Raw genomic sequence first — 13194 nt, 5'->3', positions numbered from 1 at the left:
AGAGACCAGCCCGGGCAACATAAGGAGACCCGGTCTCTACAAAAAAAAAAAAAAAAAGCTAGGCTTGGTGGTCACAGCCTGTAAGCTGAGGTGGGAGGATGGCTTGAACCCAGGAGTTCAAGGCTGCAGTGAACCATGACCGAGCCACTATGCTCCAGCTCCACCCTGGGTGACAGAGTGAGATCCTGTCAAGAAAAAAAAAAAAAAAAAGGAAGAAATAAAGAAAAGAAAATGCTTAAATGCTTAATATTTATTTATTTTGAGACAGTCTCGCTCTGTTGCCCAGGCTGGAGTGTAGTGGCGTGATCTTGGCTCACTGCAACCTCTGCCTCCTGGATTCAAGCAATTCTCCTGCCCCAGCCTCCCGAGTAACTGGGATTACAGGCGCCCGCCACGACGCCCAGCTGATTTTTGTATTTTGAGTACAGACGGGGGTTTCGCCATGCTAGCCAGGCTGGTCTTAAACTCGTGACGTCAGGTGATCCTCTCCCCTCAGCCTCCCAAAGTGCTGGGATTACACGCTTGAGCCACTCAACCTGGCCTATTTATTTTTTTAAACAAAGGGCTGGATAGGATTTGATCCGGGCTCCAGATAAAGGACTCCTAGGGAGATACCCTGGTTAGCAGAGGCAGTTAGGAGGCTATTAAAAATAGTTCAATCTAGAAATAATTAGGGCCAGAATTGCCTCCAGCAGCGGGCTGGAGGGCTGGGGATGATTTGGGTAGTTATTTTGTTCTCTTCCCAGCAAGTAATTTCAGAGCGGCCCAGAGATTCATTTTCTAAACGAATGATGTTTTTCTCCCAAGACTGATAGGGATCAGATAGACCTAGGGTTACCACTAGCACCTAGTATCTTTCAGGCTGTTTTTTTTTTTTTTTTAAAGTGGATTAAAAGCTTTCAGCCTTACCTAAATCTTTGTTGCAATTGTACAGATCTGCCTACATTTATAGCAGATGGCAAGGCAGAAACAGTTCCCGAGAGAATTATCACATTATTAAAACAAATTTTCGAGCATTGACAAATCCCTTCGGGCTTGTCCTGCGAGTGGGCAATTCGGAACCAGCTTGTGGCGTGCTAAGATTGTAAACGTTCCTAGGGAGAGCGATAACAAAGGGGCAGCAGGGACTCCGCACACAGAATTCCAAGAACCACCAGCATTCCATGTGTTCCAAGGCTAGCACAGTGCGCGCGAGGTCCGCTTTTTTAAACAGCGCGGAATCACGTGGCCGACGGCCCGCTGCGCTACTGGCCCTCGGAGTCTCCCACTTGGCTTTGGCGCGGAACCTTTCCCCCGCTTGTGGACGCGACCATTGGCCCCGCGCTCGGAGGTGGTACGGACCAACCTTACGGTCGTAGATTCTCCGAGTGAAGCTTTTGACTAAGTCTCAGGAAAGCGTTAGCTACAGAATTCTAGATTCAAATGAAATCCACCAAACAACGCTGTGGAGGACTGGTTTTGCCTAAAAGAAACAGCAGACCTGAACTTGACTCCTCCTACGCCCTGTGAAGGCTGCCAGGTGGTTCCGTCCGAGGCGCGGACTCCGCCCCCACGAGCGCCGCCATTTTGTTTGGCTGGAGGGGAGCGAGCGGCGCTTTGGGGGAGGGGTCGCGTAGGCGCCTCACCTGACCCTGCAGCCGCGCAGTTGCTGCTCCGGGGCAGGTCTCCTTCCAGGCCAGGGGCCCGGAATCATGTACATAAAGCAGGTAAGGCCTTCGCGTCTCTCCATCCCGTCGTGGGCCGGTAAGGACCGCTCCTTGAGGCGGGAGTGTTGCGGCGCCACCCGCAGCCTCTCCCCTCTCTCCACAGGCTGGACCAGGGCTGGGCGGGGACTGTGGGGGAGGAGGGAGACCCGGGCCCCGCGAGTGCCCCGGCTGCGGGGTCGCGGAGAATTGGGGCCCTCCTTTGCAGCCCGGGCCTCCTCGCTGGCGCTCGTCTGGGAGAGGCAGGATCTCCGAGAGGTGTGGAAGGGCCGGCGGGCGGGCCGCTGGGAGGGTCTGGGCCTTCCTGGGCGGCCCCAGAGCTGGCGGGGGCACCGCGCCGGGGCGGCCGTGGGCGGGAAGGGCTGTGTGGTCCTGCAGGGGTGGCCTCGCACGGGCCATGTGTATGGGATGTGTGGAAAGGTGGCCTCCCCGGCCCGGGGGCGGCCCTGGGGGCACTGGCTGGGGTGTCGTCACCTGTCACTGCGGGGGGCCGTTCCTCTCCCGGTTTAACCCGCGAAGTGAGCGGGACCCTCCTGCTTGCAGGATGCGGAGCGCCGCCTCCCTCGGTTGTTTACTTCTGTCAAAATGGTCTTCCCGCGCGGGAGTCCACCACAAAGATGAGCCCAGGCACACGGCCTTGGAGACGGTTTTCTATTGGGTCCGTCGGGCTCTGAGCACTCCTTCTTTGGAACGTGGGCGCTTTCTGGCTGGCCGGCGTGAGTGACTGAAAGCAGCACTCGGTGGTCTTGGAGTCGGGAGAGCTGGGGCCCGTCGGCCTGCTGGATAGACTTGCTATTGTACTGCAGCGTTTAGTGTTCCAGTTAAGCTCACACAGTGTTCTTGATTTTGAAAGGTCCTTAACAGGTTGACAACTGTAACTCCTAAAAAAAATAAAACCCAGCAGCATTGCCCTGGCAAAGATTACCGATAAAAGGACTTTTTTTTTTTTTTAGCAGATTTTTGATCCCTTTCCAAAATGAATTTTTCTTATATGAAATTGCGAGTTTTCTATATTGCATTAAATGAGAAACAAGAAAGAAATGCAAGAGAAAAATGTTAATGTATTTTTTTTGGCGGTGGGTTCTCAAAAATGTTTTTTATTTACTAGGTGATTATCCAGGGTTTTCGAAGTTACAGAGATCAAACAATTGTAGATCCCTTCAGTTCAAAACATAATGTGATTGGTAAGTGTTCTTGGTTTACTCGGTCATATTTATAGTCTATACAGATAACGTAAATTCTGTCAATTTGTATATTGGCTAAAGGAGACAGGAATTGTCTTTGAATATTAAGTTATATTTTTCTGCTTGAAATAACTTTTCTGTCTTATTGCACTGATGAATTGCTTATTTTTATAAACTTAAAATGTTTGGATAAAACACTCATAAGTTATACATTTTTTATCTGGGTAGTCTTGTATGTGTGTGTAAGAGTGTTTTAAAGCTTTTCCGCTCTTCTGTTCTTGTTATATATCCTAGTTAAAATGCTGACTGTTGCATTATTTCAGAGACAGACAATTTTTATTCACAAAGTAGATCCCAGGATTCTCCCCCACCCCCAGCAGTCAATGTCTCTAAGGACAGACCATGTAGCTAGATTGGAAGAGCATAAACTTTGTAGCATAACAGAATGGGGTTCAAATCCCAGTTGTAGGGGGGTGGGGGTCTGGGGGAAGGATAGCATTAGGAGAAATACCTAATGTAAATGTCGAGTTGATGGGTGCAGCAAACCAACATGGCACATGTATACCGATGTAACAAACCTGCATGTTGTGCACATGTACCCTAGTATAATTAAAAAAAAAAAAAAAATCCCAGTGGTGGCACACGTTCTTTTTCACTTTCTGAGAAGCTTCAGTTTTCTCATTTGTAAAGTGGAGATGATACCTGTCTCATAGGGCTGTTGAGAAGATTAAATGAGAAACCTTATGTAAGTGTGAGGATAAAGAGCTGATGGTGATTGCCATTAACAATATGTAGTCATTATAGATTGCTCAGATTGTAGTGTGCATTTTGCTGATACAGCTAACAAAAATGTTTTCAGACATTCTGCTGAGTATTTAACAGGATAGATGAAAGGAGTGCTTCTGGACACCAGAAAAACAGACTGCTGTTGACACAGTTTTGCTGTACAGAGTCCAAACTAAGTGGTATATTAGTTTGCTAAGGCAGCCATCACAAAATACCATAGACTGCTGGCTTAAACAAGATATTTTTTTTCTCGTAGTCTGGAGGTCAGACATCCATGATCAGGATACCTGCATGGTTAGGTTCTGGTGAGGCTCTCTTCCTGGCTTATAGACAGCTGCTGTCTTGCTGTGTGCTCACATGGCCCCATCCTCATGTCCTCATTTAACCATAATCATCTTCCAGGGGCCCCCATGTCCAAATACTACTATCACATTCAGGATTAAGGTGTCACTTGTTTCAGGGGGACACAATTCAGTCTGTGGCGCGTGGGTGAGATTCATATTACTAATGTTTCCAGAAGACCTTTAGAGAATCATACTTTATTTTGTATAAAATGATAAAATTGAAGGCAGTTTTTTTTGCCCTCGATTTATCAATAGCAGCCTTGTAGTTGGGAATAAAGAAGGCATACTTTTTTTTCCCGCGTGTGCCCTATCTACTGAAGTCATTTAATTGAATTGACATGCCATAGGGTGGCTTAATTGTACTGAGGTGTTGCTTACATATAAGTACTTTCTCATTTTTTTCATCAATCAGAAACTCTTTAGAAATGTAGAAAAATAAGAATAATGAGATTTCTGTTTTCTTTAACTTGCACCTTAAAATAAGTATCTTAATATTTCATTTGTGTGATTCTATAAATGATCTGTAAAGTAACTTGTTAGCTAGAATGATTACATTTTTTCTATAAGGTCCATCAAATACCATTGTTTTAGCTATTATCAGTTAGCTGTTTTATTTCTGTGATTGCAGCATTAGATTTGTTAATAGTGACTGTTGCAAAGGAAAATGGTTTTGTTTAACTAAAACAAATGAACCCAAGATAACAATACTGATTAAACACGTTTTAAAACCAGATACATTAATAATATTAAGAAAGACCAAAAGTAGTTATGTACTGAGATTTGCCTTAAAAATATCTGGTGAAAGCATACCACTTTGATTGATGAATGATGTTGACTATTAAAAAATATCTCTTGTACTGATGTTGGGTATATGCATCAAACATACACCTTTTTAGGGATTTTTTCCCCCTAACCTTTTAACAAAAGAAATACATGTTATAGAGCATTATGGAAAAGCTAAAAGGAAGAAAATTAAGATAAACTATAATCCTTTTACCCAGAGATAACCATTCTTTGTTTTTTACTGCACACCATGATTCTTCAGAGATAACCATTCTTAATAATACCAGTCTATACTTATGATTAGTCCTGGTTTCCTAGAAAACAGCACAGACAGGATTAGCTGCTAAGGCTTTAATGGGAGGTGCAGTTTGAGGGCAAGAATGAAGAGAAAAGCTGGTCGCAGAGGTCTCAAGAAGACACAGGTGGTTTGCAGTCATGTTGAATAACTCACAGACTTCGTGGACCCACCATGCCTTAGAAAGGTCAGATGATAGAGGAATGGATTTGGATTCCAACAAGGATTTGTTTGCTGGCACCTGTCTTTCGTTGGTCAAAGTTTTCTGCGTCTGGCATTGATGCCTCCAAGCTTTTGGATTGTGGTGCTCTGGGAACTAACACCCGGAAGTAGTCAGGGAATTATAGCCTCCTTTCCATGTTCACAATTCAGGAGTACCTGAATGTACTCCCAAGGTAGCTTGAATCTACCAGAGGTATTAGGAGACTGAGCATTACCATTGATTGGCAGCCAAGGCCTGGGTTGAGAAAGGTGAATCTGGGGCCACATATAAACTGTGTTTACCTCAGTACGTTTTTAGTCTTTGTATACATCTTTTTAATATGTATTTAAATAAAAATGGGTTCATCATATAACTTACTGGTAATCTGTTATTCTCCTTTAGGATAAATCTTGAAATATCTTTATTAAATATTCAGCATCTTTTAAAATTGCTATATAGTGTTCCACTCTGTAGGTAGGAGTAATTCTTAAAAGGAAATTCTTAAAATTTCAGTTATTTATAGATGGATTGTGGTTTGAAATATTTATTCATTTAATGATAAATTGTCATCTTAAACTTTTATTTAGAAATAGTTCCAAATTTACAGAAAAATTGCCCCAATAAGAACTGCTCAGAGACTACTCATAAACCCTTTACCTAGATTCACCTATTGTTAACATTTTCCCCACTTGCTGTAGCGTTTCCACTCATTACACACCTTTTTCCTTAAAGTTATTTACACCATGGTCCTTTACCTCTGACTTTAATGTGTACTTTCTGAGAGGAGGGATATTCTCTTTCATAATCACAGTACAATTTACAACTTAAGTAATTTAATACATAGTAATCTGTCCATTTTCCAGCTATGTTGACTGACCCAGAAATGTTCTTGATAGCATTTTTCCCCCTCCAGTACAGGATCTAATTTAGGAGCAGGTATTGCATAGTTGTCATGCCTCTTTAGTCTCCTTTAGTCTGGATCATTTCCACAGCCTTCCTTTGTCTTTTATAACATTGTTATTTTTGAGAATTAAGACATAAGTGATGTTGTGTCCTTCTCAGGATATCACATCTGGAGGCACATGAGGTCTGTCTGACTCTTACTTTTGATCACCCAGTCAAGGTCTGATGTTTCCACTGTGTAGGTATTATTTTTTCCCTTGCAGCTAATAAGTAATATAGGCAGATGCTTTTGGACCATGTAAATCTTGTGCTGCTTTTCAAACTTTGTGCCTGCATTTACCATCTGTTGATGACCCTTGCCTTTATTCTGACGGTCACAAAATGATTTTTCATTTCCAGCACTCCTTTCACATTTACAACTTGGCATTTGGTAATTCTCCTCCTTCCTTACCTACTTATTTATCTTTTTATTATTGGTATGGATGCATGGATTATTCCCCCCACCAATAATTTATAATTTATTTGGCCATTTTGATGCTCAGATTACCCCTAGTTTTAGCTACTGAAAGCCCCCTTCAAGCTGGCTCCTGTGTCTGTCATATGCGTTTTTTTAAAAAGTACGTCCTTTCTGGCATGACGTAAATGATCTTTTTGAGATTTACTTTGCATTAAAGGTGGTAACTTTGTGGTTAATTTGCTCAGGATATTTCTGGCTGAAGATTGAGAAGACTGACATAGTTATTTATGAGTCTTAACACTGAAAATTTCACTAAACAAATACACTTAAAATCAAAAGGATTTGATACCCTTTTATGTATTGAATTGCTTATATTTGAATTTTGTTAGTCAAAAAGTACCTTAAAATTATTTATACTTTTGTGGTTCTATGAGACTACACTTGATAATATAGGGTTGATTGTAAACATGAGAACACTTTAAGGATTTAAAATGATTGTTTTAGAACATTAGCAATATATGAATCTTTAAATTGTTACACATATCATATATAGTTAAAATAGAACTATATATCCATTGTAATATGATATTATAAGAGCCAGGTAGTATATTTAGCTATTCCTATTCATTTTAAACTATTGGGTAAGAGCAAATGGATCAACTGTGAATATCTTTAAAGAAAAAACTATTAGAAATCTGTATAAAAATTGAATTCATTTGGTGATTATAGTTGTTTTATTGGTTTCTTTTGTTCACTGTTTAATTTCAGATGTTAAGATGTATTAGAAAATTGGATTTTAAAAATATTGAGTATTTTTAAAAAGGTAAACAGTTTTAATTTTATTGGTTTTTATGTAAAATAACTTGTACTTTTTGAAATTTTCCAGTGGGCAGAAATGGATCTGGAAAAAGTAACTTTTTTTATGGTAGGTGTTGCTTTTTGAATTGTAAATATATTAAGACCTGGGTATCTTAGGGTAGATTATTAAAATCACTAATTTTCTGAGGTTATGTATGCATGAAACCCAAGAAATAACTTTATATGGGATTGCAGCTTAGTGTAGAGGGTTTAGAGTATACAGATCTGGATTCTGCTTTATACCCAGTGGCTGATTAGCTATGTGAGACTGGGCAAAACACATAGCCTCTCAAATTTTTCTTTTCACTTTAAAAATGGAGATGTTTGGATGTTTGCCCTGTCTACCTTAGATCGTTTGTAAGAATGGAATGCAATAGTTTGTATGAAAATGCTTTTTAAACTTGAATGTAATATATAAATGTTATAAATGCATATTTTAAATGTATGTAAATGCAGTAGAATAGTTGATAGTATTGTATTGGAAAATGGTTCATCTTTCTTATTTCACCTTTTTAAAAACGTTTTCTTTTTTTTTTTTTTGAGACGGAGTCTCGCTCTGTCGCCCAGGCTGGAGTGCAGTGGCGCGATCTCGGCTCACTGCAAGCTCCGCCTCCCGGGTTCACGCCATTCTCCTGCCTCAGCCTCCTGAGTAGCTGGGACTACAGGCGCCCGCCACTGCGCCCGGCTAATTTTTTGTGTTTTTTAGAGAGACGGGGTTTCACCGTGGTCTCGATCTCCTGACCTCGTGATCCGCCTGCCTCGGCCTCCCAAAGTGCTGGGATTACAAGCGTGAGCCACCGCGCCCGGCCTTAAAAACGTTTTCTAAACCAATCATCTTTGTAAAGGATGAAGAGGTATAAAAAACTTGAAACTGAACAGACTGTTGTCAGTTTGAAGATAGTAAATAGAGCTTTGAAAATTCTCTCTAAAGATAAATTGCATTTAAGTATAAATAGCAATGCCTCTGTTAACAAATCCTTTGAGGAGAAAAACATTTTAACAAAATTAGACAGTTAAGGAGTAGGTTGAAAAATTTGAAATTTTTAGTTGGGTAATGCTTGAGGGAAAGGGGCATTTAGTGGACTGGCTTAATAAGAGCAAAGGTTCTATCTCTTCTGTGCACACGAATCTGAAAGGCACTCTCTAGCCTGTATATCCTATTGTGGTTGTAATTTGGCAATGATGAGAGAGTGGACTGAAGTGGAAGTATTTCAGAATCTCCAGGGATGAGGGCAGTGTGAAGTCTCCTCACCCCGACCTGTGTCCACAGCACACACATTAATGCTTATGCACGTACTTGCTGATGTGGGCACCCCCACCACCTCCACACACACAGTGCCAGCGGTCTCTTGGGTGGACTGGGACAAGAACAGCTGAGTAAAGTGCTCCACTTCCTAGGCAGGGTGGTCCAGTTAGGTACTCTATATCGAAGTAGGAATGGCCCCTTCTTACAGAGCTCAGTATAGTATAAGAAGTGTAGTAGAAGTTGGGCATCTCAAACATTTCCCTGTATTTCCTTAGTTTTATTTCTTTTGGTAAAGTATCTGCTTAAGCATATTCTCAAAATACATCCTACTTTGTTAAAAAGGATTTTAACTCATACCATTTATGTCTAGTGGGGAAAAAAGCAAATACAGTGTTAACCTAATCCAGTCAGTGTACACTTTGAGCCAGAGGTATACCTTAGTTTTGCTTGTCTGTTTTCATGTATCTCGGTGGTTTCTCTTTATTTTCTTACTTTAAATATTTCAATGAAGATTTCTCAGTATTTTTCTTATATCATTTCCTACCTAATTAGTCTGTTGTGCAGGCACATTTTCTGCATTTCCTTTTGTCCATATGAAATATAATTTATTTGCATTGTCTATTACCGGACACACTGTGTTCTATTGAGGTGTGGGAAGTTATAAATAAGTTATAAACACTTTTTTAGGGTATACTAATAGTTGTTTTTGTATTTCCAGCAATTCAGTTTGTTCTCAGTGATGAGTTTAGTCATCTTCGTCCAGAACAGCGGTTGGCTTTATTGCATGTGAGTGAGACTGCTTTAAGACATTATTGATATCACATGTATTTTAAAAATAAATTTTCCGTGCTGGTTAAAAAAGCATTTGTTCAAGTTTCAGATTCTTTGTGAACAAGACACAATGTATCTCATAAGTGTGTTACTCTGCTGTGAAATTTAGCCTAACATGTTAATGCCAGATAAAAGCCCAATTTTTATACAGTGGTTTAGGAGAAAAAGAGCAGAGACGTTAGATTAGTGTGTGTGTGTATATATGAATCTAGTAGAAATTTTTCTCCATTGAATCAGACTTGTTATTATGCCCTAGACTTTAAGAATCCTTTAAAGGATATGAATATCCTACTTAAATGGCAAATTTCTCACTTCTTTCATTTTTAGGAAGGTACTGGTCCTCGTGTTATTTCTGCTTTTGTGGAGATTATTTTTGATAATTCAGACAACCGGTTACCAGTAAGTAACTTTTTTTTTTATTAATTTTTTTTTGCACACAAAACTAAACATTTTCTAAAAACACATACAAACAAAAAGATGCGTATCAAACATATTAGGAAGGTTGCACATGGGAAGACGGGGAATAGAAATGGGGAGTGGGAATTAAAGAAAATGAGAGAGGGACTTTGTATGGATCAATGATAATAACTCAATCCTCTATTTGACAAAGAAGAAGGAGAAGGAAGAGGAAGAAAAAGAAAGTGGGATAAAGGATCAGAAAGGGAGGAAAATAGAAAAAATTAGAGTATGACTCCAGGGTAGACCTGTTTTGTTGTCGCTGGGTTGGTTGGTTGGTTTGTCTGTTGTATTTTTCATATGTTTCGCCATGTTGACCAGGCTGGTCTCGAACTCCCAGCCTGAAGTGATCAACCCGCCTCGGCCTCCCAGAGCGCCGGGACTACAGGTGTGAGCCACCACGTCCAGCCCCCACATTGCTTCTGGCCTCCGTGGTAGACCTCCCAGACGGGGCGGTCGGGCAGAGGCGCTCCCCACATCCCAGACGGGGCAGCCGGGCAGAGGCGCTCTTCACTTCCCAGACGATGGGTGGCAGGGCAGAGGCGCTCCTCACTTCCCAGACGATGGGTGGCCGGGCAGAGGCACTCCTCACTTCCCAGATGATGGGTGGCGGGGCAGAGGTGCTCCTCACTTCTTCCCAGACGGGGCGGCCGGGCAGAGGCGCTCCTCACTTCTTCCCAGACGGGGCGGCCGGGCAGAGGCGCTCCTCACTTCCCAGACAGGGCGGCCGGGCAGAGGCGCTCCTCACCTCCCAGACGATGGGCGGCCGGGCAGTGGCGCTCCTCACTTCCCAGACTATGGGTGGCTGGGCAGAGGCGCTCCCCACCTCCCAGACGGGGCGTGGGGAAGGAAGGAAGGAAGGAAGCAGTAACTTTTTTTTTTAATGTAATGTTGAGAATTTAATTGGTTTAGCTGATTTTCTTCATACTTTGAAACTTTTTAAGCTTTTATAATTTGTTATAATAATTACAGTTTATATACTGATTTTATCTTAAAATGACAGTGAATACTCTGTTAACGAATGGGAATGTACAAACTTGTGAAAAGTGTCTTGGTTAAGAGTATTGAGTATTTGTAGTATTATTTTTAGTGAGATAATTGAAATTTTAAAATAAATAGTTATGGGCAAGGACTTCAAAATGACCTTATTTAAAAAGTTTTCTCCTTTACTATTAAATTAACTTTGGGCTTTAACATTTTTTCTTAGATTGATAAAGAGGAAGTTTCACTTCGAAGAGTTATTGGTGCCAAAAAGGATCAGTATTTCTTAGACAAGAAGATGGTCACGTAAGCATTTTTCTTTTTTTGAAAAAAATTGAATATGTACTTAAATAGAGATGGGGTGTTGCTGTGTTGGCCAGGTTGGTCTCGAACTCTTGGCCTCAAATGATCCACCTCGGCTTCCTAAAGTGCTGGGATTACAGACATGAGCCACCACGCCCAGCCAGCATTTTTCTTTTTCTCAATACGGAGTCTCGCTCTGTTGCCCAGGCTGGAGTGCAGTGGCACAATCTCGGCTCACTGCAACCTCCACCTCCTGGGTTCAAGCTATTCTGCTGCCTCAGCCTTCTGAGTAGCTGGGATTGCAGGCAGGTGCCACCACACCCGGCTACTTTTTGTATTCTTAGTAGAGATGGGGTTTCACCATGTTGGCAGGCTGGTCTCGAACTCTTGACCTTGTGATCTGCCTGCTTTGGCCTCCCAAAGTGCTGGGATTATAGGCGTGAGCCATTGCGCCCAGCCTGCATTTTTCTTTATGATTTCCTTACATAAGAGTAAAAGTATTCTTTTACCTGCTTCATATATGAGGAATATTTGCTTCATCTTCAACAAGTCAAGATATAGAGGATAAACATAAGAATCAGAAAGTTCTGAGGATGATACAGATGGTTTAATTACTGATCTTTCCTCCCTAATGCTGTCAACCCAGGGGCTACTCTACTCATTGCTTAATGGTGCTTTAAAATTGTTTATCGGAAAGTAATTTCATTGTTTGTCAACAGGAAAAATGATGTGATGAACCTCCTTGAAAGTGCTGGTTTTTCTCGAAGCAATCCTTATTATATTGTTAAACAAGGAAAGGTAAAACAATTGTATGTCCTTTTTAAATAGAATTTGTTTTCTGAGTAATTCTTGAGTGATGAATTTGGTTTATTGATTTGAGTGGTTAAGCTGAAGCAAAAATGGCCATATTCTTTTACATGGCCATAAAGTACCAAATAGGTCCATTGCATGTTGAGATGGAAGTATTTCAGCATATTAAGTGGACTTGTTTTCCTAGTGACTGGTATTACTTACTGAGGTGAAAGTATGGGAAGACATTATTGGCTTATGAATGTTGCAATAATTAAGAATATTGTAGGAATTCTATAAAAATCACATTTGAAAAACTTTCTAAAATATTTTGTGTTACCTAATTATTTATCACAATTAAAATACTGAAAAGCTAACATTACCAGAAATCTGCCATTTTGCTACATGTTATTTTCCCTAATAGGGATTATGTTTTTTACATTTTTTCAGCAGCCAAACTACAAACTTTTTTAGCTGATTGTTGTGCTCTCTTCTCATATACTTTCACTTTTTTTTTTGGACTAGGGAAAATTCTCAAAGAATATTCACTTATTTTATACTGTAGGCCTTTTTTTCTAGATACATATTGGAAAGTTAACATTTAGAAGAACTGATTAGGAAGAATATGGAGTTTCAGTTTTAGAAAATGTGTTACTGGAAGAACAAATTTTCCGATTTAACTATTTGTGGGAAATAAATTTTTTTAAATGGAGGCTGATTTGAAAGAGCACTTTTCGGAGATCCCTCTGCTCTCAATCTAGGCCCTTTTACTTCGTTTCAGTTTCTGCCCCTATGTCATCCTTGATTGCCTCATCTAAAAGCATTGCCTTCCTCCCAACCCTATGTGCTTTATTTCCTTAATCTGTTTTATTTTTCTTCATAACACTTACACTGTTATGATAATACTTATTTTCTTTTTCCATTAGAATGTAAGCTCCATGAGGGCAGGACCTTTTCTGCTTTGTTTGCTCTTTTCCAGTGCCAAGCAGTGGCACATATGCTGTAGCCATTTGATAAATAATTTTTAAGTGAGTAAATTGCATGAACAAATATGTGTAATTGGAGAGCTCAAT

General features: G+C 40.8%; 1 protein-coding gene across 2 annotated transcripts in view; it reads left to right on the top strand.

Moving 5' to 3' along the window:
- The first annotated feature begins 1316 nt into the window (after nucleotides 1–1316).
- SMC3 (structural maintenance of chromosomes 3) overlaps nucleotides 1317–13194 on the top strand; it is a 37441-nt gene continuing 25563 nt past the window's right edge. For both annotated transcript variants that reach the window (XM_055249489.2, XM_063626005.1), the window contains exons 1-7: nucleotides 1317–1706; nucleotides 2812–2887; nucleotides 7544–7582; nucleotides 9480–9547; nucleotides 9920–9991; nucleotides 11256–11335; nucleotides 12052–12130. In XM_055249489.2, the coding sequence (XP_055105464.1) occupies nucleotides 1692–1706; nucleotides 2812–2887; nucleotides 7544–7582; nucleotides 9480–9547; nucleotides 9920–9991; nucleotides 11256–11335; nucleotides 12052–12130 (429 nt within the window). In that variant the 5' untranslated portion in view covers nucleotides 1317–1691. The remainder of the gene's footprint in view (nucleotides 1707–2811; nucleotides 2888–7543; nucleotides 7583–9479; nucleotides 9548–9919; nucleotides 9992–11255; nucleotides 11336–12051; nucleotides 12131–13194) is intronic.

Source organism: Symphalangus syndactylus, chromosome 2 (genome assembly GCF_028878055.3).
Source record: "Symphalangus syndactylus isolate Jambi chromosome 2, NHGRI_mSymSyn1-v2.1_pri, whole genome shotgun sequence".
NCBI classification, from domain to species: domain Eukaryota; kingdom Metazoa; phylum Chordata; class Mammalia; order Primates; family Hylobatidae; genus Symphalangus; species Symphalangus syndactylus.
The sequence above is the reverse complement of the archived record's forward strand: the minus strand, read 5'-3'. Positions and strand labels throughout refer to the sequence as shown.